This window comes from Rhinolophus ferrumequinum, chromosome 21 (assembly GCF_004115265.2).
Source record: "Rhinolophus ferrumequinum isolate MPI-CBG mRhiFer1 chromosome 21, mRhiFer1_v1.p, whole genome shotgun sequence".
Taxonomy (NCBI): domain Eukaryota; kingdom Metazoa; phylum Chordata; class Mammalia; order Chiroptera; family Rhinolophidae; genus Rhinolophus; species Rhinolophus ferrumequinum.
Window position 1 is genome coordinate 11305616 of NC_046304.1, and position 20612 is coordinate 11326227.

Here is a 20612-nt window from a genome sequence, read left to right on the forward strand (position 1 = left end):
CAGGGACTTCCGGGCTCCCGGGACTTCCACTTCCCTTTACCTCCGCTCCAGGTCTCCACTGGACCCCTATTTTATTTTGTTCTCCAGCATAGACAGATCTGACACCGCCCCGATGTGATCCAAGTATACCAGGGATGATGGAATTAGGAATCATACCCTAGCGGGTGGGAGGTTAGGAAGGGAGGAGGGATGGAATAACCAACTTCTGGGCTTAAGAACATTTGCGGTTCCTGTCATGAATCCTGGACCGCTCCCTTAAGTGTCCTGTTCCCCAACTTTAGTACCTCTCAAGCTCGTTTATTTTTGAGGATTACCTACTGTCGCTCCTTCCATCCTTTGCTCCCCTGGGTGAGGGATTCTTTTGGGTGACTAAGACATGATGCACTGTCTGAGCCAGGATGGAGAGGTGGCCCTTTAAGTCTCAAGACCCATAAAAAGGTAGCTAACAGCACTTGTTGGAGAAAAGCCTGAGATAGAGCATATCCATTAGTTTGAGGCCCCTTAAGGAAGACCACCACTATGTATCTCCAAAGGATCCTTTATTGACCAGAGCAGGACCGTGGCATTTATATATATATATAAAAAAAAGTTTGAAGATCTGGCAGGCAGTGATCCCTTTGCCCGCCCTCCACCCCCAGCACAGATTTTCCTGGCCCCCACCCATACACATGGAAGGGGAATGACTGCCCCACCCAGGCTGCAAGACCGGACTCTTCTGCAGACAGGGAAAAAGGGGCTTTTCCATAGCCACCCCCTGAACATCAGAAATCAACAAGTATTCTCTCAAAGAAAAAAATACAGAAATCAATTAAAACATTTAAATATGAAAAACCAAAGGGAATTGGGTGGGAAGAGGCAGGAGAGGAAAGGAATTGGAGTTTCTTGGGAAGGGTCTCCCATGTCCCCCTGCCCATTACTGAATGGGCTTGAGGCCTGGGATAAGAGGCTCACACAGTGAGTTTGCAGTGACACAGCTCCTTGTAGATCTGCCGACGAAGTTTGGGCATGTCCTGCTGGGTGAAGCTGAATGGCTGAGACAGGGCCAGGTGCTTGCAGTACTGGGTGTTAACAAAGCAGGCCATGAGAACCACCTACTGAGTATCCCCCAAGTCAGGACCTGTGCTACACATTTCATATGACATACATCTCACTCCATCTTTCAGAGAACATGCCCATTGCACAAACAAAAGAAGCCAAGGTCCCACAGCTGGGGGCTCAAAAAAAGTCTGATTCTGAAGCCGGTGTTCTTACTTGCTACATGAAATACCTACTGTTAAACAGAGAAAACACTTTGCATTGGGGGTCAGGAGGCAGGTGCATCACAGCCAGAGACCAAGGACCAGAGACCCAGTCCCAATGTGGGATGGGGAAGCCAGGAGAGGGCCAAGAAGTCTGGGTTTGTGTGTCCTACCACATAAGGTTACTCCTCACTCCCAGGTCACTGTGAGCCAAATGAGGGATGTACAACAGCCTCCCATCTCCCTCCCAACCCTTTAACCCAAATGCCATCTGCTTACCTGCAACACAAAGGCACCACAGTCACTGTCATTATTCTGCCTGGCCACGTTCTAGAGAAAAGAAAGAAGGTAGGCCCTTCACCTGGAGATGCCTATGGGTGTGGCTTCAACTTCAACCTCCTACCGCTATCCCCACCACCAACCCCGCACCCCTCCCTCTAGAAACTTACCATTTTGAAATAACCTTTCCAGCCCTGGTGGAAATCCAGCCGGTCTTTCTTCACTGCCTCTGCCTGTAGATACTTGGCAATATGCTGTGTAGATGGGGAAAAGGAGGTAGTGAACCCAGGGCATAGTGGTCACAGCCACCAAGCCTAGGTTGCTTCTCAGAGACCCCAAGTGCACCCTTCTGCTTGGAACGCCACTCCACTGGACATCCTCCCTACATTCTACCCACATTTCCCCTTCCGTCAAACCTTAGGGCAGCGGCGGTTTAGGGTGCGCTGCGAGTCAAAATAGGTGATGGTGCGTCGCCTCACATCAACGGAGATGAGGGACCAGTGCACCTCCAGGTGGATGGGGATTAGCAGTAGCTCCTTATTGAAGATGTCCACCTAAGGAGGCAGTGCCAGAAGTCAGGTATGACAGCACAAGAGTCCTGTCTACTGCCATGAGGAGCTAAAGAATGGCGGAGCAGGCAAGGAGGCCCTGGATGTCTTGATTCTTGGGGTAAGGAGGAAGGCAAGACAGAGCAAGTGGTGGCAGAACACTCAACAGCCAAGGATGAGCCAAGAACTTTTCATGTATTAAAGGTACAAATGCTTAGTAGCTAAGTACCCAGGCTCAGGATTCTGAAGCCAGACTGCTAGGGTTCAAATCCACCTCCTCCATTTACTAGCTTATAACCACGGACAAGCTACTTAATAACTCTCTGTGCCTGTTCCTTTATCTGCAAAAGAATGAAAATAACAGTACTCACACGTCACCCTTTCATTATGAGGATTAAACTAGTTAATATCCGTGATCCACTAAAAACAATGCATAGCACTTAGTAAATACTTCAATCAGTTAACACTCACAACAATCCTTCAAGGATGTTCTCATGTTCAACATAACAATGCGGTAACTGTGGCTTGAAAAAGGAAAGTAACTTGCCCAAGGTCATAGAAGAAAGACATGGCAGAGGTGGAATTCAAACACAGTTACACAGAAGGCCACGTTCTTTTCAGTGTATGTCACCCCGCCTCTACAGGGAGAAGCAGGCCTGCCAAATCCCTGGGAGTGTAAGCTCCTGAACTTGGGGACAGCAATTAGGTCATGCTGGAGCCAATGTCCTACCTTACTGTAGAAATTTCCCGGCCTTTGATTTGGAGAGGCGAAAATAACTTTTTTTCCTCACTAAACCTGCTCTGCCCCTAATTATTTTCCCCAATAACTTAGGCCAAAAACCTAGGCATCATCCTGGATTCCTATCTTTTCTTCATTTCCTACATCCAATCTGTCAGAAAGTCCTACTAGTTCGACCCACAAAACTTATCCTAGATAAAGCTACTTCTATTTATGCCTTTACCAATCTGGTCCAAGTTTCTCATGTGGACTTCTGTGCTACTCTCCTAAGTTAGTCTGCCTACTTCTACTCTTGCCCCACTTTCAACCTATCAATGAAATAAGACTTTAAAACATGAGGCACTTCGCAGCCTGCTTAAAACCTTCATATGGCTTCTCGATACCCATGGAGTAACCCTCCATGCCTTTCCTAATCTACTCTCTAACCAAACTTCCCATCACTTTCTCTTTGCTCACTCTGTTCCAACCACAGGGGCCCTCTGTTCCTCAAATGTTCTTTCTCACTTTGAGTCCCATGTAACTTGCTGTTCTCTTTGCCTAGAACACTCTTCCCACAAATTTGCACATGGCTGACTCCTCAACATTCAGGTCTCAGCTAAGAGAGGCCAGCCCAGATCACCTGATCTAAAGTACCCACTTCCCATGCTATTACATTATTTTGTTTTAATTTGTTCACAGCACTTATCACTAGCTGAAACTTAACTTGCTTATTTATTCTCACCCCATAAAGGCAAGAAGTTTTCCTTATTTAACACTGTATCCTTAGTGCCCAGAATGGTATCTAGCACACACACGAGATGTTGAATAAATATTAGGAAGACTCAATGAACAGGGTTGGGGAAACAGCTTATAAAAATAGAACTCTAATTCTTTAAAGGCAAGATGTTACACAAGTAGGTGTGAATTCATAACTCACGTTTTTGGTCCACCTTTTCACCCCATCATAACCCTTGGTACGGAGTTTATCGTAGAAGAAACTGTTGAAGAAATGCACCTGTGCCAATGATAAAAAAAGAGTTGGATAGAATTAAAAGACCTCAGGCCCTCCTGCTAACTGTCCTCTCCATTTCATTATGGCTCTAAGAACTACTTTCAACAACCTGAACTCCAATTCTACGAGGATAAAAAAGCAAATTGTTTTTAACCTCATCTGACAGCTTCCCATCCCAATTTGTGGGGTTAGCTATAGGGGAAAAACACTGAAGACTGGGGGAAAGGAATAGAATTGTTAAGACCAGGACAAAAATTATAGATTTGAATTTAGTAGATTACCTTCTCTCCCCATAAACAAAGGTCCTCTTTATGTAAAATGGAAGGAATGAAAGGGACTCAAAAACCTGGTTAGGCCTACCTTTTCAGGGACTGTGTCCATGACCAGGTCTCCATACATGTTCATCACCTGACGAGAAGATGGGAAGCAACTTGCCATGGAGGGTGCAGCATGGGTATAGGGCTCCCCCAAGAAGAGGGCCCCAGACACCCTGTTCCCTGAATCCCCTCTTGGGCCTATTTTTCTACTCCTCCTCACCTGGTCATTGAGCCAGTTCTGTCCATACAAGGTCCCAAGGTCATCCATGGTCAGCACATGCCGCTTATAGGCCACTCGGAAGCCCCTCACCATGGCATTGCCTGGCATCCGCTGGTATGACTGGATCAGCTGCAGCACCAGGCCCTTCCTGAGTAGGCCAAGGGTGGAGTCACACAAAAGACAAGGGGGCTAGGACACAAAGAAGTACCTTCTACTGCCTAGGATAAGAGTCTAAACTACCCCTTCCCCTTTTGGGTCATTGATCTTTTCTAGGACCTGATAAAGGCCTACTCCCCAGAAAGAAGCACGTGAATACTCAGGTATACATAATATTTCAGGATCTCAGATAAAGACCCTCCCAGCTGGCTTACAAGGACGTAGCATCTTGCCTGTAGGTTCCCCCCTTCAGTTCTAGCTTCCTTCTTCTCCTCAAGTACATCCCAATGGCAGAAAAAGCAGCAGAATTCTCTCCCCATCCCCCAGGTCCTAGCCCCCTTCTGAAGGGCATCTCTTTCATTCCTCACCTGGAAGGTGTAGAAAACTCCTGCTGGAAAATGTCTTCCAATTTCTCTACTACCTCATCAGTGCTGAGGGGGATGAGGCTGCCGTAAGTTTGAAGGAATTCATCTAAGATGCCTGAGTGGAAGAGGGAGAGGAGTGGGGTGAGACCTCCAGACTCTGATCTAAGCGTTGGCTGAGGGAGAGAGAGAGGTCCTCTTAGGGTTCCTTACTCTGCACACAGGTCACATGCTCCTCTCGCAGGGGGCTATGCTGGCCAGCTTTCTCCCCAGGCCGCTCTGCCTCTTCTGCAGTGCCCAAATCTGAGCCCTGAAAAAGCTCCTGGGCCACATGGTCCCCGATGCTGCACACATTGCTGATGAGGATGCTGGCATCAGGGGGTGCCAGACTTCGCTCCCCTTCTGGCCCAGGTGGTCCCCCAAAGCCATTGGGCAGAGTACAGGAGAGGAGGCCTATAAGGCAGGGAAACAAGATGGGGATGAGAAATTGGCTTAAATGAAAGGACAAGGGGAAAATTAAATGATGTACACAAATTGTAAGACCACAAGAAGGATGAATTGAAACTAAATCTACCAATAGTTAAGTCTAAGGTATAAAGAGACCGTAAAGCATTAGATAAAGACGTCCAAGAAGTTATAAAAGAACAGAGAAAGTGTTACTACAGTTGACCCTTGAACAACATGAGGATTAGGGGTACACCCCCACACTTGAAAATCACGTATAACTTTTAACTCCCCCCAAAATTCAGTGGTCCCTCAGCATCTGTGGGTGACTGGTTCCAGGACCCCCATGGATACCAAAATCCACGTACGTTCAAATCCCTTATATAAATGGCGGAGAACAATGCATACAGTCAGCCCTCTGCATTTGTGGATTCCCAACTGCAGACTGAAAATACTATCTTCGATTCGAGGTTGGTTCAATCTGCAGACGCGGAAACTCACAGATTCAGAGGGCCAACTCCATGTATAAGTGGACTCGTGCAGTTCAAACTCGTGCTAAGGGTCAACTGTACTTATAGACAGGAGGACAGCAAGGAAAGGCTAGGATTCAGACAGATGTAAATTTCAGAGATATTTGTCACCACTATATGCCTAGCACCTAACGTATCATCTGACATATAGCAAAGGCTCAATAAACACTCGAATAATAAAGCACAGAGAGCCTAAAATTGTTTTGTTGGGGTTCTCCAAAAGAGAAGTATTCTGAGTGAGAATGCCACACACAACGATACAGGTGATGTACCCCACCATTCAGAGAGATCTCATCCCACCATTGAGAATGGCACTTTCTGGAAGTGCACATGAAAAGGTCCTTCTCCTGAAAGGCCGAATGAAGACGAACTTCAAGTGGACAAGACTGACTTTTCCAAACCACATCTCCCTTTCTCATCCATGCATAGGACACCTACTTAAGTATTCCTTATCCCAGCCTTGACTACCTTCCTTGACTTAGTTCCTGCTCAAAGTGGGGCTGAAGACATTTAACAGCTATTCTGGACCCCCTCACTCTGCCATCCTACTTTCCTTAGGCCCAGTTTTCATAACAAGAGGCTCGTATTCTTCCAGGATCAGGGTCCTCCCCAGCCCCTCCTCTACCCCATTCCCACCTTACCTGAGTCAGGGTCCAGAGGAGACTTCGGAGTCCACCTTAATCCATCTTCCTCCATGGGCGGCACTGGTGGAGACGCTCTCATCCCATCCTCAGCCATGAGAGCACCTAACAGACCCAGCCGAGGGGGGGGTGGTCCCCGGGGGGAGTCAAAACGACAGCAGGGGGATGGCACCTGCGGTGTAGCACCCCCTTCCTGGGGTGAAAGATGGTTCTTGGGGTGTGTGAGGCTCCGCCGCCGGCCCCGGTGGCGTCCCCAAAGCTTCCAGTGGAATGCCAGCGAGGTGCTTTTTGAGTAGAGCAGCATCTGGAAGGCTCTCAAAGCTCTGCGGCGGCGCTGTGAGCAGGTTTTTCGATGAGTAGGACGGGGAGGGCGAGGTCGCTGGGTGGCTCCCAGCTGACCCCATCTGGGGGGCAACCTCCAAGCTGCCACTTCCTCTTCTTCATCTTCATCCTCATCTTCCTCTTCTTCTTCCTCCTCTTCACTAGCTGAGGCATCAAAAGAAGGCCGAGGGGCAGGGAGGCGTCTGGCTGGCACTGTGGTCCCTGACCCAGGATCTGGCCCAAACCCTCCACCTGATTTGAGTCGCGGTTTGGGGGGTGGGGGCCAACGAAGACGCTCTCGCCTAGGGCTTGAGTAAGCTGGGGCTATGCCAGGTCCAGGAGGCTCAGGCCCCCAAGACCCGGTGCCTTGTATAGTTTCTTTCATCTTCCAGTAGCCTGTAAAACAAAGGTTAGAGTGTCAGAATGCAAACATCCTGTACCCTAGGTCCTGCCTCTCTACCTCAGCATGCCTCTTCTGGAATAAGATGCAAATAAACTAGGATTCAGAGACACGCAAAAGGAGAAAAAAAACAAAACAGCTAACTTCAGATATTCCTGGTTAACATGGTGCGCCATGGGACCTTTAGCGTCTGTGCCATGATCATCTCTCTCTTACCCAGATAGAAGCAAGGGAGAATAGCTAAGCAGCAGGCCTTGGGGACCTTATTTTTCAGATCCCCAGGTCAAACCCAGTATTTTCAGACTCTACTTCTCTATTTTAATACTACCGGGGTGTCCTAATTGACAGCCTAATAAAGGACATGGCCCGGAAATCCTGACATGGTACAAAGAACACAACTTCCACCGGGAAACCGTGGTCTAGAGTAAGAAGAGAGTTACCTATCACCCTGGAGCGAACAGGGAAAGGGGCATGCTCAAGTCGTCTCAGGGAGCAATGGGGATGCCAGGCCTATGGTCAGAAAGTAGAACCTATTGAAAAGGGAAGGATTTTAAAGGAAACTGAAAGAGAACCGAATCGGTGCTTAAGCAGCCTAATCAAGACAGTGGGACAGAACTGAGCAGCGCGAGCCAGGCGGGCCCAGCCCCCTCCCCTGCTCTGTCCCCTGGGACCAGAATGCGTCCCAGCACCGGTATGGTCCTACAGGCTCGGACGGCTCGGAGCCCAAGGGCCTTAAGAAGCCCCTTCGAAGGCCTCCTGGGCTCCGGTTACGTGGGAATTAGGTCCAGGAATGGGAAAGGCCGGGGCAGGGCTGGGGGGAGGGGAAGGGGCGTCCTCACCGGGAGAAGGGAAGCCGGACGGACGGGCCCGAGGGCGGGCGTCTCCGGCCTCAGGCTTCCCGGCTCATCTCTCTGGCGACGGCGGCGGCCCCGCCACTCCTGCTGTCTTCAGCCGTAGCCCTCTCAATTCAGGATTCCAACGCTTCTGGGCCGCGCGCCGTGCCGCTGAGCCGCCCCGCCGCGGCCGCCTCTTGCTCTGCTTCAGCTTCCACCTCCACCGCCTCCCCCTCTTTCCCCTCCTCCTTCCCCTCCCGCGAGCCCCAAGCCCACCGGCGGTGGCGGCGCACGATTACTACGTCACACCAGGCGAACAGCGCCGGCGCGGCCACCACGCGCCCTAGTCCCGCCCACCCGTGAACGTAAACGCCACGGGACCGTCCCGCCCCTTAGCCCCACGCCGGGCTGCGCCTGCGTACACCCGCTGACCTGGGCTGTGCGCAGCGACCCCCACCATATGCCCTTTGCGCCTGCGCGTCCTGTATTGTTTCAGGCCCCGCTGCGTGTTTCTCTTCCACTCACTAAGGCCTTGGCACCCAGGCAGGCGTACAGCTGCTGTGGTGTGGCGCCCAAGGGGAGAGCCAGGAGGGCATGAGATCAAGTAGAGGGACGGGGCTGTGGCAAGGCAGTAGGGGAAATGGATCCGAGGTATCATTTATTCTCTTTTATTTAACTCTTAAGCAGGGCTTGAGCAGAAAGAAGAGCTCGGAGGAGGGAGGCAGAACCAGCATAAGGTCGTATGATTCAGCCAAGGTCCCCTGGCGAGCCGCCTCAGCCCAGAGGGGCTTGGAGGGGCATGCACAGCAGGAAAGGCAAAACTGGGGACCCGAAGAGTAATGCAAGGGGACCGTCGTCGTCGGGCACCCCCTTCAGACGGGCCTATAATAGATACACCTCTGGAGGTAGTGGTGGAAACTGAAGCCCAATGGCTAGAGAAAAATGAGGATAAGGGTTCTTGTGGGGTGAAGAGGCAGCGGTTACCTGGAGGGACGTGTGGCATAGGGAGCAAGGAGTTTTCCTGAGTGAAGGGAGGCTTTGTGGACTTCTGCCAACAGACAGGATGATTCTCTCAAACTGCCGCTAGATGGTGGTGCTGTTCTGGAAGCATTCCAGTGGGACCCACAGCAGGTCTAGACAATGCCTGGCATTCTCTCCCCACCCCTCCAAAGCCCCAAGAATTTGGGGCTGGATGGAAGGTAAAAGCAAGATATTCTACCTCTTTAATATCTATGAAATCAAAGTCGTGGGGGTGGAAAGGGAATAGGGAGGAAAAGAGAGAGTCATGAGCTGTCAAACCCAAGGTTCCAGTCAAACCCAGAAGAGGCCTGTGTTCCTGCTCATTCCGTGCTTTGTCTAGTCAACTCTTGGCTGTCTCCAGTATGTACCAACCCTGGTCTTCCAAGCCCAGAACCACCTTTTACAACAAAATCACAGTTTCACAAAACCCAGGAAGGTTCCATGGGGAGAGAGGCTAAGTTTCGCCCTTGCTCGCGGGATTATGACACTAAGAATATCCCCTTGGTGTAAATGGAAGACACCTGAGAAAAGGGAGAAAAACGGATGCTCAGTGAAGCACAGCCAGGAACATACTCTGATGTTTCACCCTCCCTTTTCCAGCTCAACCTTTTTACTGCTTCCTGTAAGGACCTAGGTGTTGTCTTTCGTTCCTCAGATCCACCTCTACACCTAGGCTTCCAACCCCCTGTTACAGCTCTCCCCTTGTCGCTACTACTCCTAGGTCAGGGATGTCCTGCTGTTCTCACATCCACCCCCTACCACCCACAGGCTCTTACCTGCACTGTAGCAGCTATTGTAAGCCCAGTCTGGGTTGGAGGGCATACTTCGTATACATCGGAATAGAGTCTCCTGCCTTCCCTGGCCCTCCCGAGACACCACTTGACCCATGGTGAAAGTCACATCATGAAACAGAACCTGGCAGGGAAGGGAGGAGATGTTGAAGAAAACAGGGCAGTGTTGCTCAGTTCTGGGAGGCCTCAGGAGCCCTGACAAAGGAGCCAAGGAATGAAGAAGGGTCTTCTAAGTTTGGTATGACCAGAGGGTGGGGAAACCTCAGTATTGGGGCATAAGACTCTGGGAGAAAAGGCCTCCAGGCCCCTACATGAGGTTCGATGTTTGTTTGGGGTTACCTGGCTGTACAGCAGATAAACTCCAGTATCCCAGACTCGAACAACATATCCTTGGGCCTCCAGGCCTCTCCCACGCTTAAGAGCTGGTTCCCACAACACCTCTGTCACATCAGAGTCCTCTGGAGGTGAGGAGTGTGGCAATCAGGATTTCTATGCATTCTCAGGTACTTCTCACCTTTCAGATTCTCTTGGGCCCAGGTGCCAGCCCCGGAAGTTCCCAGATCTTGTCCCTCCCCAAAAGCCATGATTTAAAATCGTGCTCACCCTTGGAGGTAATGTTAATGGGAACAAGATGCAGAACTGAGTGCTTCTCTGAGGAGAGAAGGAGGAAATCTCAGCAGTGTCCACCTACCCCAGTTGCCCTGTTGTCAGCCCTCCACCCTTACCCTGTCTTGGGGTAACAATCTCCAAATCCCCAGGCTGCTTGATCACTCCCACCCCTGCTGCACCCTGGAGGCCTCACTCTTCGGTTTACGGGTGAGCGTGGCTCTCCTTCTCCGGGGTCTCTCCCCATTCTCCCAGCCTTCCAGGCTGTCAGGGCTCTGTTCATGGAAAGAAGGTCAGGGTTAGGCTAAGATGCAAAAGTCCCAGACAGCCTTTCTTTTCAGCCCTTCCACCATCCCGGGCACGCCCCACATCTCTCATGCACCTTTCCCCAGCAACCTGAGTCTTGGTGCTGGCTGTATTCCAGGATCTGGTAGGTACAAGAAGCATTAATCTTTAACAATTTCTTTCCTGGAATGGCTACTCCCTTGACCTCCAAACCCGGGACCTCTCTTGCACCCACTTGAAACTTTGCAGACTAGGAGTCTGGAACCAAGAGGCCCAGAGACAACCCTGCCACCCATCCTTCTACCCCAGACACCCTTCTCCCCTCACTCACCTGCTCCCGGAAGCTCAGCCATGGATATCCTTCCCCCTTCTCAGAGGGCCCTCCAGTCCTCTGCAGCCGGGTCACCTCTCTCCTTAGGGTTTGCAGCTCTGTTTGTTGGGTCAGCAGAGCCATGGCACAGGCCACAGCCCCCAGAGCTGCCCCCCAACTCAACCAGAGGGCAACTGAGAGTGCCGGTTCTCGGACCTGGCCCCTCATGTCTCCTGGGGGCGCTTTGGGGGCTAGCAAGGAAGGAGATGAGGCTGGCATGAGCTGGGGACCCTGCCAACAGCTATGGTCTCAAGAGTGGATGGCAAGGAGGTGGCAGGGAGGGTGGGAGTGCAGGCAGTGGTGCAGAAGGGAGGAAGGGCGTTACGCAAGGGAGAAATAAAAAGGAACTTGAGAATAAAAAGGAGGGAGGAAGAAAGCAAGCTAGGGGCACTGTTGGTGCTCCTGGCACCCCGCTGTGGGGCCAATGTTGTCTTGAGACCCCGAACCCTCCTCCAGCCTCAGGAGAATTTGGTGTCAGTCTCTCTAGGAAGCACGGGGCTGCCAGTGACACCCAGGAGGAGCGGCCAGAGCACAGGAACCCTGGGGCGGCCCCAGAAGTGGGGGAGGGAAGGTTGGCTGGTTATGGGGCATGGTGCCAGGAGCAGGGATGGAGGGACAAGCTGGGCAGCATCGAGGGTCAAGGGGTGAGGGTGGAAGATCCTCTGGGCTCAGGCCAGGGAGAGATCTCTAGGGAAGTTTACTAGGAGTGACTGAAGGTGGGAAAGGACGGAAGGGGGCCAGTGGGGAGAACTAGGGTCGCGGAAGAAAGAAACTGGCTGAGTTCTGGGGTTAAGGCCAGGCCGGGTGTGTTGGAATAAGGCCTGCACTACTCCCTATGCTGAACTTGGCAAGCAGGACTTCCTGTTTCCAGAGAAAAGCTCTTACATAAGGCTCTGGACGAAGAGAGAAAGAGACAGCCCCAAGCACCCTACCACTGTAGGATTCCTGCCCTGGATCCTGGGGCACAGGTTTCCATGTTCCTGGGTCCCACTGTCCTGCTTACTGACCCTGAAGCCCTCTCTAGGCCTGCTCCCACCCCACATCCCCGCCAGGGCTAGTGCCAGCACCTGCTGAATGTCCTGAGACTGCCAAGAGGAAGGGCCCTGTATCTCCCAGCTAGGGATTCCCCGCGGGAGGAAGCCCGCCTCCTAGGTAAATGAGGCTGCTTCTGCTGGACCTTGGGCAGAGGATTAATCTTTTTTCCTGGCAGTTTGCCTTTCCACTCTCAGGGGTTGGAGGCATGTGGGTCCCCACTCCCAAACCTGCACACAGCCCTGGAATTCCAGGTGTTTTACACCCCGCTCCCCAAGGCCCAAGACCCCCTTCCCAGGGCCCTCAGCTACCCTGAGGAGGTCCCCTAAGCCCCAATAAAGAGAGCGACCATGACTTATTCTCTTTAATATCCACTTATCAACATTTTGTCACAATAATAATAAAAATAATATCTTTTAAAAATCCACAGGATATTATCAGGGAGGAACTTGTCTTGGTCTCTTAGCCCTCACATTAGGGAACTCCTGGCCTATTCCCAGTCTCTTTGGCATCCAGCCCTCTTAGTGCCTGAAGAGGGGTACTGGGGACCCATCCTCACCCAGAGTACAGTAAACAGTGTCTCAGGGGGCTGTGGCCAGAGTGGGGAGTCAGGAGATACATAGGGGCATCAAAGATCAGGGGTTCAGAAGCTAGCGAGGTGGAGAACCAGAGGTGGGGGGAGTTGTCGGAGACGAATGGGAATATTTATGTGGCAAGGAAAACACGTGAACAAGCCCTGGCAGTCTACCCAGGGAGAGGCAGGTCTGAAGGGAGCAGCAGCTTAGGGTGGGGCAGAGGGGGCTGGGGTGCTCAGAGAGTTGTTGTGGGGAGCCAGCAGCCTGGGTAAACCACCGTGAGACCAGGGCCCCTCAGTGAACTTGGAAGAGTCCAAAGTAGGTGAGAAAGGGGGCAGCCTTGAGATGGGCCCAGGGGAGGGTGCGGATCCGTAGGGAGGACCCTGGCCGCAGGGGCAACAGGCCAGACACCTGGCAGAGACGGAGCTGGGGCCCGAGGGAACTTGCTGCAGTGGCAGAGAATTCTTCTAGGCAGCGCAGGGCCAGCGTGTCATCAACCAGCAAGTCCAACTTCAGGTAGACAGCCTTCCCCTCGTCAAAGTGCACCTGGGGGTGGGGGGGAGGAAGGTGGCACAGTCCAGGCCTCTGCTTGCCCCCAGTTTCAAATTTCCTTAGAGCCAGATATCCTCCCCAGCTAAATCCCCAAGCTCCCCCTCCCCACCTTTAGCTTGCCCCCACCCTCTAAACCAAACCCTTCTCCTTCAGTTCTTGCTTTACCCATGCAGCCAGGTGGGGCTTACCTGACAGTACAGGTAGTAGAGCCCAGCCCGAGTGACTATAAATCCCCCGCTCTGGCGGTCATAGCGCAGTGGGTTGGAGCTGTTGATTTTGGCCTCTTCCCAGCCACTCACCGTCCCGTCCACACCTGAATGTGGATGTTCAGAGATAGGGGAAAGTCCCTTCACAGGACTCACACACTCCCTGCCACCAAATGAGTTTATAAACCTTTAGGGCCCACCTTACCCAGAAGATAAATAGATAACCCAGGACGAGGAAGGAGCCATAGCCTGTGGAGCCCATAGTGTAATGAGAAGTTATGTGAAAAAATCCGACTTATACGACGAGAATCACACAGAGCAAGCTGTGACTAGACTCTTCTGGGGAGAAAAGTAGGACTGAAGGAGAAGCGTGGGGGTTTTTATATTTTGTGTTGATAGTGTTTGCCTCTTTTAATTTGAGAATGTATACATACATTACTTGAATCATACATTACTTAGATTATTAAAATTAAAAACAATAAAATGGTACCCACATGTCCATCAACTGATGATATGGAAAATTGTCATTTTCCATATAATGGGATATTATTCAGCCTTCAAAAGAAATGCTATGAACCTTGAAAACATTATGCAAAGTGAAAGAAGCCAGTCACAAAGGACCACAGAGTATCAGAGAGACAGAAAATAGATTAGTGGTTGCTTCGAGCTGGTGTGGGGGGGATGGAAATCAGAGAAATAGCGGATGATGGCTAAAGGGTATGGGGCTTCTTTCTGAGGGGATGAAAATGTTCAAAAATTACTGTAGTGATGGTTGCACAACTGTGAATATACTGAAAACCATTTAACTATATAACTTCAGTGGGTGAATTGTACGGTATGTGAGCCCAGCTTTATCTCAATAAAACCGTTACACACACAAAAAAAATCTAGAGCTAGGGTAATAGCAAATTGCAAAGAAGATAAATAATAAAATGACAGAACAGGACCTTAAGTGGCTTCCCAGTTTCTCCACAGCCACCCTGTCTACCTCTCCAACCTAATCTCACACACCCCTCTAACTCACAACACTCCACCCACTCTGGCCTTCTTTCTATTTCTGCCATCAAGCAAGCTCCTTGTCCCTGCAGGGCTTTGTACTGTTCTCCCCCCTTCCCAGAATGCGCTGCTCTGCCTGGCGCATTCTGTCAGTCAGGTCTCAACTCATGTGAGGCCTTCCCTGGCCACCCAGTTTAAAATAGCCAGTCCCAGCCCTGCCTTCATAACTCCTCACCATGTCACCCTGTTTCTTTCATAGTAGTCACCAACATGGGAAATCATCTGGTTTATTTGTGTACGTGATGGTTTGGGGTCTGACTCCGCTAATAGGACAGGGACAACGGTCCTATTCACCACTGTATCCTGGCACCTGGAGCTGGGCCTGCTCTGAGAGGGCACCCAGCAAACACTGGGGGAAAAATAGAGGGAAGTCGGCGAACGTGGCCAACAGCTCTCTGTTTGGGTCCACAGGCCACTCTCCTGGACCTCACGGGCTGTGTCTCAGCAGCCTCAGCAGCTGCCTTCCCCATCCTTCATCCTCCGCCAGCCCCAGGGTCCCATCCTTGTTACTTTCTCAAGGAAAATGTACAGCTCTCTGGGCATTTTCATTTCCACCTGTGGGTTATCCCGGCCTTTCCCTGCAGACTCAACCCCACCACACCTCACCCTATCAACTGCTGCCATTTGAATAGCCCTGGGAACCTCAAACTCATCTTGACCAAAACTGAGCTTGGTGCCCCACCCCAAACTTCCCTTACTGTCTGTATTCCACATTCGGCTTACAGTTCTACTCCCACAGAGTACCTAAGCCTCCCTCTCCTTCACCAACTTTTTTCACCCATTAACTGTTCCTAGGAATTCTGCCATCTAAATGGCTCTGGCCCATCTCCCTCCCAGGCTGGCTCCTGCCACTTCTCACTTCTCAGCCTCCTTTCTTATTGGACTCCCTTTTTCCAATCTTGCTGCTCCAGTTTATTCCCTAAGCAGAGCCACAGAATGATGCTTCTTCTTTTCATTTTTTTAAAGAGAAAAATAACCAAATTTAGTATATGCAGATGTATGGAACCCCGCATACATGAGAGTGTCAGAGACCTTACATGCACGAGAGGTTCCAGAACGATATTTCTAAAATGCAGATGTGAGCCTGCCTCTCCTCACTGTGACTTCAGAATAACTCCCAGATTTCAGTCAGTTGTGATCTGGCTCCCACATTCTTCTCCAACCTCATGCCCCGTCCTACCCCTCTAGCATTTTCTCCTTCAGCTACATGGAGCTTCTCACGGTCCCCAAGCCTCATCATACTCTTGGCAAACTCAGGGATTTTGCACAAGTGGTTCCTCCACCTGGAAAGTCCTTGACCCCTTGTCCATCTTACATTCATGCTTCAAGGCCCAGGGAAGCCACATCTTCTTGGGGAGGGAATCCCTGACTCCATGGAAAATTTCTTATCTTCCTCTATGCCACCATGTACCTCTGGCTACTTTCAATGTTGTTCTTGTCATAGCATACCGTAATTTATATGCTTGTCCCTTCTAGACAGTAATTCCTTGAGAGTAGGTCTGGGTGTTATTCATTGTGGGCACCTACCTGGGTCCTTCCAAACAGTAGGTTTTCAGTGCATGTGCGTTGAGTCAAAGAATGAATGAATGTCTGGGTAACTGCTGAAATAAGTGGTCCACAAAAAGAGGAGGAAGTCTGGTTTGGGTCATGAAGAGTAGGGGGAGAGAATGAGAGTGGGTGTTCCTAGATATGGAACCAGCTTGAACAAAGGCTGGTTGTGGCCAAAGGGCATGTTATGCCTGGGACCGCGGTGTCACTCTGTTTCACAACCACAAACCTCAAATGGACATCCCTTACTTCCTGGCAATCCTCCTACTTTCCCTCACTAAGCCACTCACCAAGATAAGGATTTTGTACCATCTCTCCTCAAACTTACTGCCTCCTGTCTCCCTAGTTCTCCAAAGCACCTAAAAGTCAGCAGGCGACAGCTCCCTCACCTCTCTGCACCAAAACTACAAACCAACCTGCTCTCACTTTCTCCAATGCCCCTCTTGTGATGATGGGATGACGCGTCTCTCTCTTCATTCTTGAATCCATCCCCTCCCACCTTCTCATACATTGCCCTACAGACTTTCCCCACCCCTGCATCAGCAATCGCCTCTCCCAGGGACCTTGTCCAGTACACAAGCACACTCTAGCTGGGTTCAAATCCCAGTGGCTCTACCACTTAGTATTCTCATGACCTCAGACAAGTTAAGTAACTTCCAACTGGAAAATGATCAGAATATCTTCCTTTTAGGACTGTTGGGAGGATTAGATGAGATCAGTAAATGGTAGCTAAGATTCACGTAGTATTTCTTATCACTAAAAAGACTGAATTTTTCCTTGATCCACATCCTCCTCCACCTACTGGCCAATTTCTCTACTCCTGTCACAGAGAAACATCTGGAAAGGGTTGTCACTATCTCCAATTCCTATTTCACGTTTTCTCTTAACCCAATTCATGCTGGTTTCCAACCTAATTATACCACTGAAACCACTCCTGTCAAGGTCACCAGTTGACATTGAACATTGCCAAACCCGGCAGTCATTTCTCTGTTCTCTTCTCATGCGACTTCTCAGCTGCATTCAACACAGACAGCCACATCCTCCTTCTTGAAATTGTGTCTGCTCTTAGGTTGTATAACACTGCCCTCCCTGGGTTTCTTTCCCTCTCTTTGGCTACTTCTCAGTCTCTGCTGGGTTTTCCTTCTCTTCTAGATATCCAAGAGCCTCAGGGCTTTGCTTGTGGGGCCCTTTTTTCCGCTGGTGTCTAATCCAGTCCTATAGCTTTAAATACCATCCATATGCCAATGACTCCTGACTTTATTCATCCTGACCTAGCCTGAGCTAGTCTACCGTGTCCAGCCATCTATTTGTGAAACTCATTTTTTATTATTTATCCACTTGTTTATTGTTTGATATCAAATTTAATTATTAATTTACACACCTCCCAACCTAGTTCTTCCCTGTAACCCCATCCTAGCAAATGGCATCATTATTCCCAAAGATGCCCAACTTAAAAATCTAGAAGTCATTTCTGATTCTTCCCTTTCTCTTATCCTGTACATCCACTCCACAGGCAAGCCCTGTCTACAAGCCACGTACTTTTCTCCATCTCAGCTGCCAGCCCCCTAGACCAAGTCACCCTTATGCCTTGCCTCCTGGCCAGTCACATGGAAGGGCATTCCAGGCCAGAGAAGAGTATGTGCAAAGTCCAGAAGAGGCACATTGGCTGGGAAGGGGAGTCAGCCCCACAAGTGTGGAGAATGCACACGGGTGTGCAGGGAAAAGAAGCGGAGAGGACGGGGAGGCTGGAAGCCAAGCAGAGAAGCAATGGAATAATAAAAGTGAGGTTCAGGTGGGACAGGGTAGGGGGTGGGAGAGTCTGGAACGGGGAAAAGATTAAAGACTGGGTGTGAAGTTCTGATGCCATGGTGCTGAGGTGGGGGGCGGGGTAGAGAAGGAAAAGAGCAAAAACTAGAAACATTTTCAGAAAAACGATCGGAGCATGAAGACTCATGCAATATGGAGGGGAAAGAAGAGGGAAAAAAAAATCAAAGGAGCTTTTTGGAGAAGAGTGAGGGCTGAAGGAGAAGCTGAGCAGGTAGTTTGGTGGGGCAATCTGCCTAGGTCTGTGAGGGGAAGGAGTCTGCCTGGGGTCCCATGCCTGGGTCACAGAAAAAGTCCAAGTTTGGGACCTGAGAAAACTGAACTCTGAGGACTTTCCTGAACTGGCTTCTGGGGTTCCAAGGCTGAAGGCAGGGATGAGGGTGGTCAAGGTTTTAAGGGGACTCTTTCCCAGGAGGCCAGTGCTGTGGGGATCAGGGAGAAGCTCAGAGATGGGGATGGGGTCTCACCCGCCTGTGCTCCATCCTGTCCAGGCCGTGGGTGAACTGGAAGAGACAGGAAAAAGTTGATGAGATCTGTGCTGTCCCTCTGCCACCTCTCCTCCCTGGGCATGGCTCACCCATCACCTACCTTCATAGTGGGCTGCAATCGCTCTGCGAGCCCGTGTTTTCCGGCCTTTAGGTGCTAAGAATCAAGGAAAAACAGATAGGCAAAGCAGCCCCCCACTCGTCTGGGGGGTCAGAAGTCACTCCCCTAGCCCCATTCCCCTCTCAGCACTCTGGCATCCTTATTCTTGCCCACATTTCTGGCCTAAAAACCTCAGGCCTTATCTTCCTTCATAAGTAGAGTGACTATATAATTTATCATCCAAACTAGGATGTTTCTGAGAGCAAAAGGAGTGCTATTAATAATTACACTGAGATAACAGGTGTAAACCAAGACAGTCCAGTCCCTTACAAACCTGTATATATGGTCACATGGTCCTCCTATTCATAAGTCTCTTTGCTTACTGGGACCCAGACCTCTGACTTTCCCACCTTGTCTCCACCATGACTCTCAACCAACACCCACTTTATTCTCTGTGGCTAAGTTTCTCCACCATAAGTGAGGATAACGGTTTTTGCTCTGCCCACTTCATAGGGCTGTTATGATGAACAAAAGCAACAATGAGTCCAGAAGCCACCATAGACCAGCCACTGTAATTATTCCTGACTTTGGGATAAAGGGATACTCACCATTTCTGCGAGGCCGAACAAGTTGTTTCAGGAAAGGCACAGGATCCTGGATCTCTTCTGACTGGGGATTCAGTTCCTGGGGGAATTAAGGGCAGGTCTAAACCAGAGTCTTGCCAGGGATTCCCAGAGACATAAATTTAGACCTACAGAAGGTTGTCAGGAGAAGGACAAGCAGGCGCAGAAGTCTTAGGGAGGGACACAGCCCCTCAGCCAGGAGTGTGGAGGGGGTGTCTTAGCACTCACCCCCTTCCGGAGACCAGCCACACTTCCCCACCCCATAACCAGCACAGACCTTGCACCAATTGGCACATTGCACACATGCCCACACCCAGTCAGAGTACAGAGTGGGTACACACCCTGCACACACAACCAGCATCCTTCTTCCAAGGCAGGCTCCCATATCTCACACACCCACTTCACCCACAGCCAATAAACACTTTGTACTCAGGTGACACAAACCCATTACACTCAGTTGTTACCCTCTCTCTCTCTCATACCCACACACGGCTGTCACAGCCAGGGCACATCCTGGATCCTCAGCTCACACACACTTCCCATGCCCATTAGCCTGCAATCAGCAGCCACACCCACTCACCTGAGGGTCCCGGTCCTCCTCTGCCACCAGTTCCCCCTGGGAAGGCTCCTGCTGGGAAGGAGGCAGCGTCACCCCGTCCTTTTCCACCTGACATCTCACCCTCCACCCATCTTCCTGTTCCCTTGCCCTCAGCCCACCCGGTCCCATCAGCTGCTTCGCAGACTCTGCTCCTAACCTGCCCAGGGAGGGGTGTGCAGCAGGGCCTCACCTGGGCAGACGACGATGCCCGGCTCCCCAGACTGACTACGGCCAGCAGGAGGCCAAGGCAGGCCAGCGCCAGGCCCAGGCCCAGCACGAGCGGGGCCAGCAGGGCGGTGCCCGGCTCCCCCCTGCGCCCCCTCCGCCTCTGGCTTCGACGGGCGGCCATGGGGGCGGGGGGCTGTGCCTGCCTCACCGCCCCCCCATCCCGGGACCCGAGGGATGGGGGAGGGGGAGCCGGCGGGCGGTTCGGGCTGGGGAGAGGGAGGGGCAAGGGAAACGGGGCGGGAGGGGGCGATGAGGACAGGAAGCCGGACACTGTTTGTGTGATTAAACTCGGAGCCCAGCCGAGCGTTGTGCACCAAGCGGGTGCGCGCCTCCCGGATTTCAAGCAGAGCGATTTCCTGCGAAGAGGCTCACACCGCCTGGGCGTATAAAAGCAGGGGCGATGTTTGTGTGAGTGGGGTGTGTAGCCGAGGGCTTTCCAGGCGGACGGCCGGAGAGAGGGAGCGAAAGGAGAAATGAGCAGAAACTCCACCCAGGCTTGCGTGCGGTTGGTCAGGCTGCAAGATCCCTGGAACTTTTGAGATCTAGTCCTGCCCAAGCGGGATTGTTAATTTAGGGCCCCAGACCAAGGTAACTAGGCAGTGTGTGGCTGGTCTTATTATTCCCTCAATCAAGAAGGTGCAAGCCAAGGCACATTCGGATTTTTATCAGCAGCACCGAAAGACAATACTTTCCT

General features: G+C 51.2%; 3 protein-coding genes across 6 annotated transcripts; all 3 read right to left on the minus strand.

Annotated features, from left to right (window-relative positions):
* Nucleotides 1-522: 522 nt before the first annotated feature.
* On the minus strand, nt 523-8288 carry SENP3 (SUMO specific peptidase 3). Of its 2 annotated transcripts, XM_033091479.1 has the most exons (12): nt 8026-8288; nt 7627-7716; nt 6466-7182; nt 5064-5303; nt 4857-4968; nt 4333-4480; nt 4156-4203; nt 3721-3798; nt 1934-2071; nt 1688-1771; nt 1518-1568; nt 948-1058 (listed from the first exon to the last, which is right to left on the minus strand). In XM_033091479.1, the coding sequence occupies exons 3-12, from the start codon at nt 7169-7171 to the stop codon at nt 948-950; spliced, it is 1716 nt and encodes a 571-aa protein (XP_032947370.1). In that variant the 5' UTR covers nt 7172-7182; nt 7627-7716; nt 8026-8288. The 2 variants fall into 2 exon arrangements, with proteins under 2 accessions (XP_032947369.1, XP_032947370.1); XM_033091478.1 differs by lacking the exon at nt 7627-7716 and having other exon boundaries at nt 523-1058; nt 8026-8285.
* Nucleotides 8289-8502: 214 nt separating this feature from the next.
* Nucleotides 8503-12347, minus strand: TNFSF13 (TNF superfamily member 13). Of its 2 annotated transcripts, XM_033091291.1 has the most exons (6): nt 11053-12347; nt 10633-10711; nt 10434-10481; nt 10170-10288; nt 9816-9954; nt 8503-9560 (listed from the first exon to the last, which is right to left on the minus strand). In XM_033091291.1, the coding sequence occupies exons 1-6, from the start codon at nt 11308-11310 to the stop codon at nt 9451-9453; spliced, it is 753 nt and encodes a 250-aa protein (XP_032947182.1). In that variant the 5' UTR covers nt 11311-12347; the 3' UTR covers nt 8503-9450. The 2 variants fall into 2 exon arrangements, with proteins under 2 accessions (XP_032947182.1, XP_032947181.1); XM_033091290.1 differs by lacking the exon at nt 10434-10481.
* A 126-nt stretch (nt 12348-12473) lies between these two features.
* TNFSF12 (TNF superfamily member 12) lies at nt 12474-20330 on the minus strand. Of its 2 annotated transcripts, none has more exons than XM_033091292.1 (7): nt 19881-20330; nt 19673-19723; nt 19078-19153; nt 18473-18526; nt 18352-18387; nt 13439-13563; nt 12474-13244 (listed from the first exon to the last, which is right to left on the minus strand). In XM_033091292.1, the coding sequence occupies exons 1-7, from the start codon at nt 20037-20039 to the stop codon at nt 12993-12995; spliced, it is 753 nt and encodes a 250-aa protein (XP_032947183.1). In that variant the 5' UTR covers nt 20040-20330; the 3' UTR covers nt 12474-12992. The 2 variants fall into 2 exon arrangements, with proteins under 2 accessions (XP_032947183.1, XP_032947184.1); XM_033091293.1 differs by having other exon boundaries at nt 19673-19720; nt 19881-20326.
* Nucleotides 20331-20612: the final 282 nt, after the last annotated feature.

What these genes read in the sequence shown, in the direction of transcription:
- TNFSF12 (XM_033091292.1), bottom strand. Translation starts at nt 20,039, where the DNA reads ATGGCCGCCCGTCGAAGCCAGAGGCGGAGGGGGCGCAGGGGGGAGCCG. An exon ending in AGGAGGACCGGGACCCTCAG is followed by an intron (nt 19,154 to 19,672) that starts GTGAGTGGGTGT and finishes TAATTCCCCCAG; the next exon opens with GAACTGAATCCCCAGTCAGA. An exon ending in GATTGCAGCCCACTATGAAG is followed by an intron (nt 18,388 to 18,472) that starts GTAGGTGATGGG and finishes TGTCTCTTCCAG; the next exon opens with TTCACCCACGGCCTGGACAG.
- SENP3 (XM_033091478.1), bottom strand. Translation starts at nt 7,171, where the DNA reads ATGAAAGAAACTATACAAGGCACCGGGTCTTGGGGGCCTGAGCCTCCT. An exon ending in AGAACTGGCTCAATGACCAG is followed by an intron (nt 4,204 to 4,332) that starts GTGAGGAGGAGT and finishes TCTTCTCGTCAG; the next exon opens with GTGATGAACATGTATGGAGA. An exon ending in GGAAAGGTTATTTCAAAATG is followed by an intron (nt 1,569 to 1,687) that starts GTAAGTTTCTAG and finishes TCTTTTCTCTAG; the next exon opens with AACGTGGCCAGGCAGAATAA.
- TNFSF13 (XM_033091291.1), bottom strand. Translation starts at nt 11,310, where the DNA reads ATGCCAGCCTCATCTCCTTCCTTGCTAGCCCCCAAAGCGCCCCCAGGA. An exon ending in CATTAACATTACCTCCAAGG is followed by an intron (nt 10,289 to 10,433) that starts GTGAGCACGATT and finishes CCTCACCTCCAG; the next exon opens with AGGACTCTGATGTGACAGAG. An exon ending in CAATAGCTGCTACAGTGCAG is followed by an intron (nt 9,561 to 9,815) that starts GTAAGAGCCTGT and finishes CCCTTTTCTCAG; the next exon opens with GTGTCTTCCATTTACACCAA.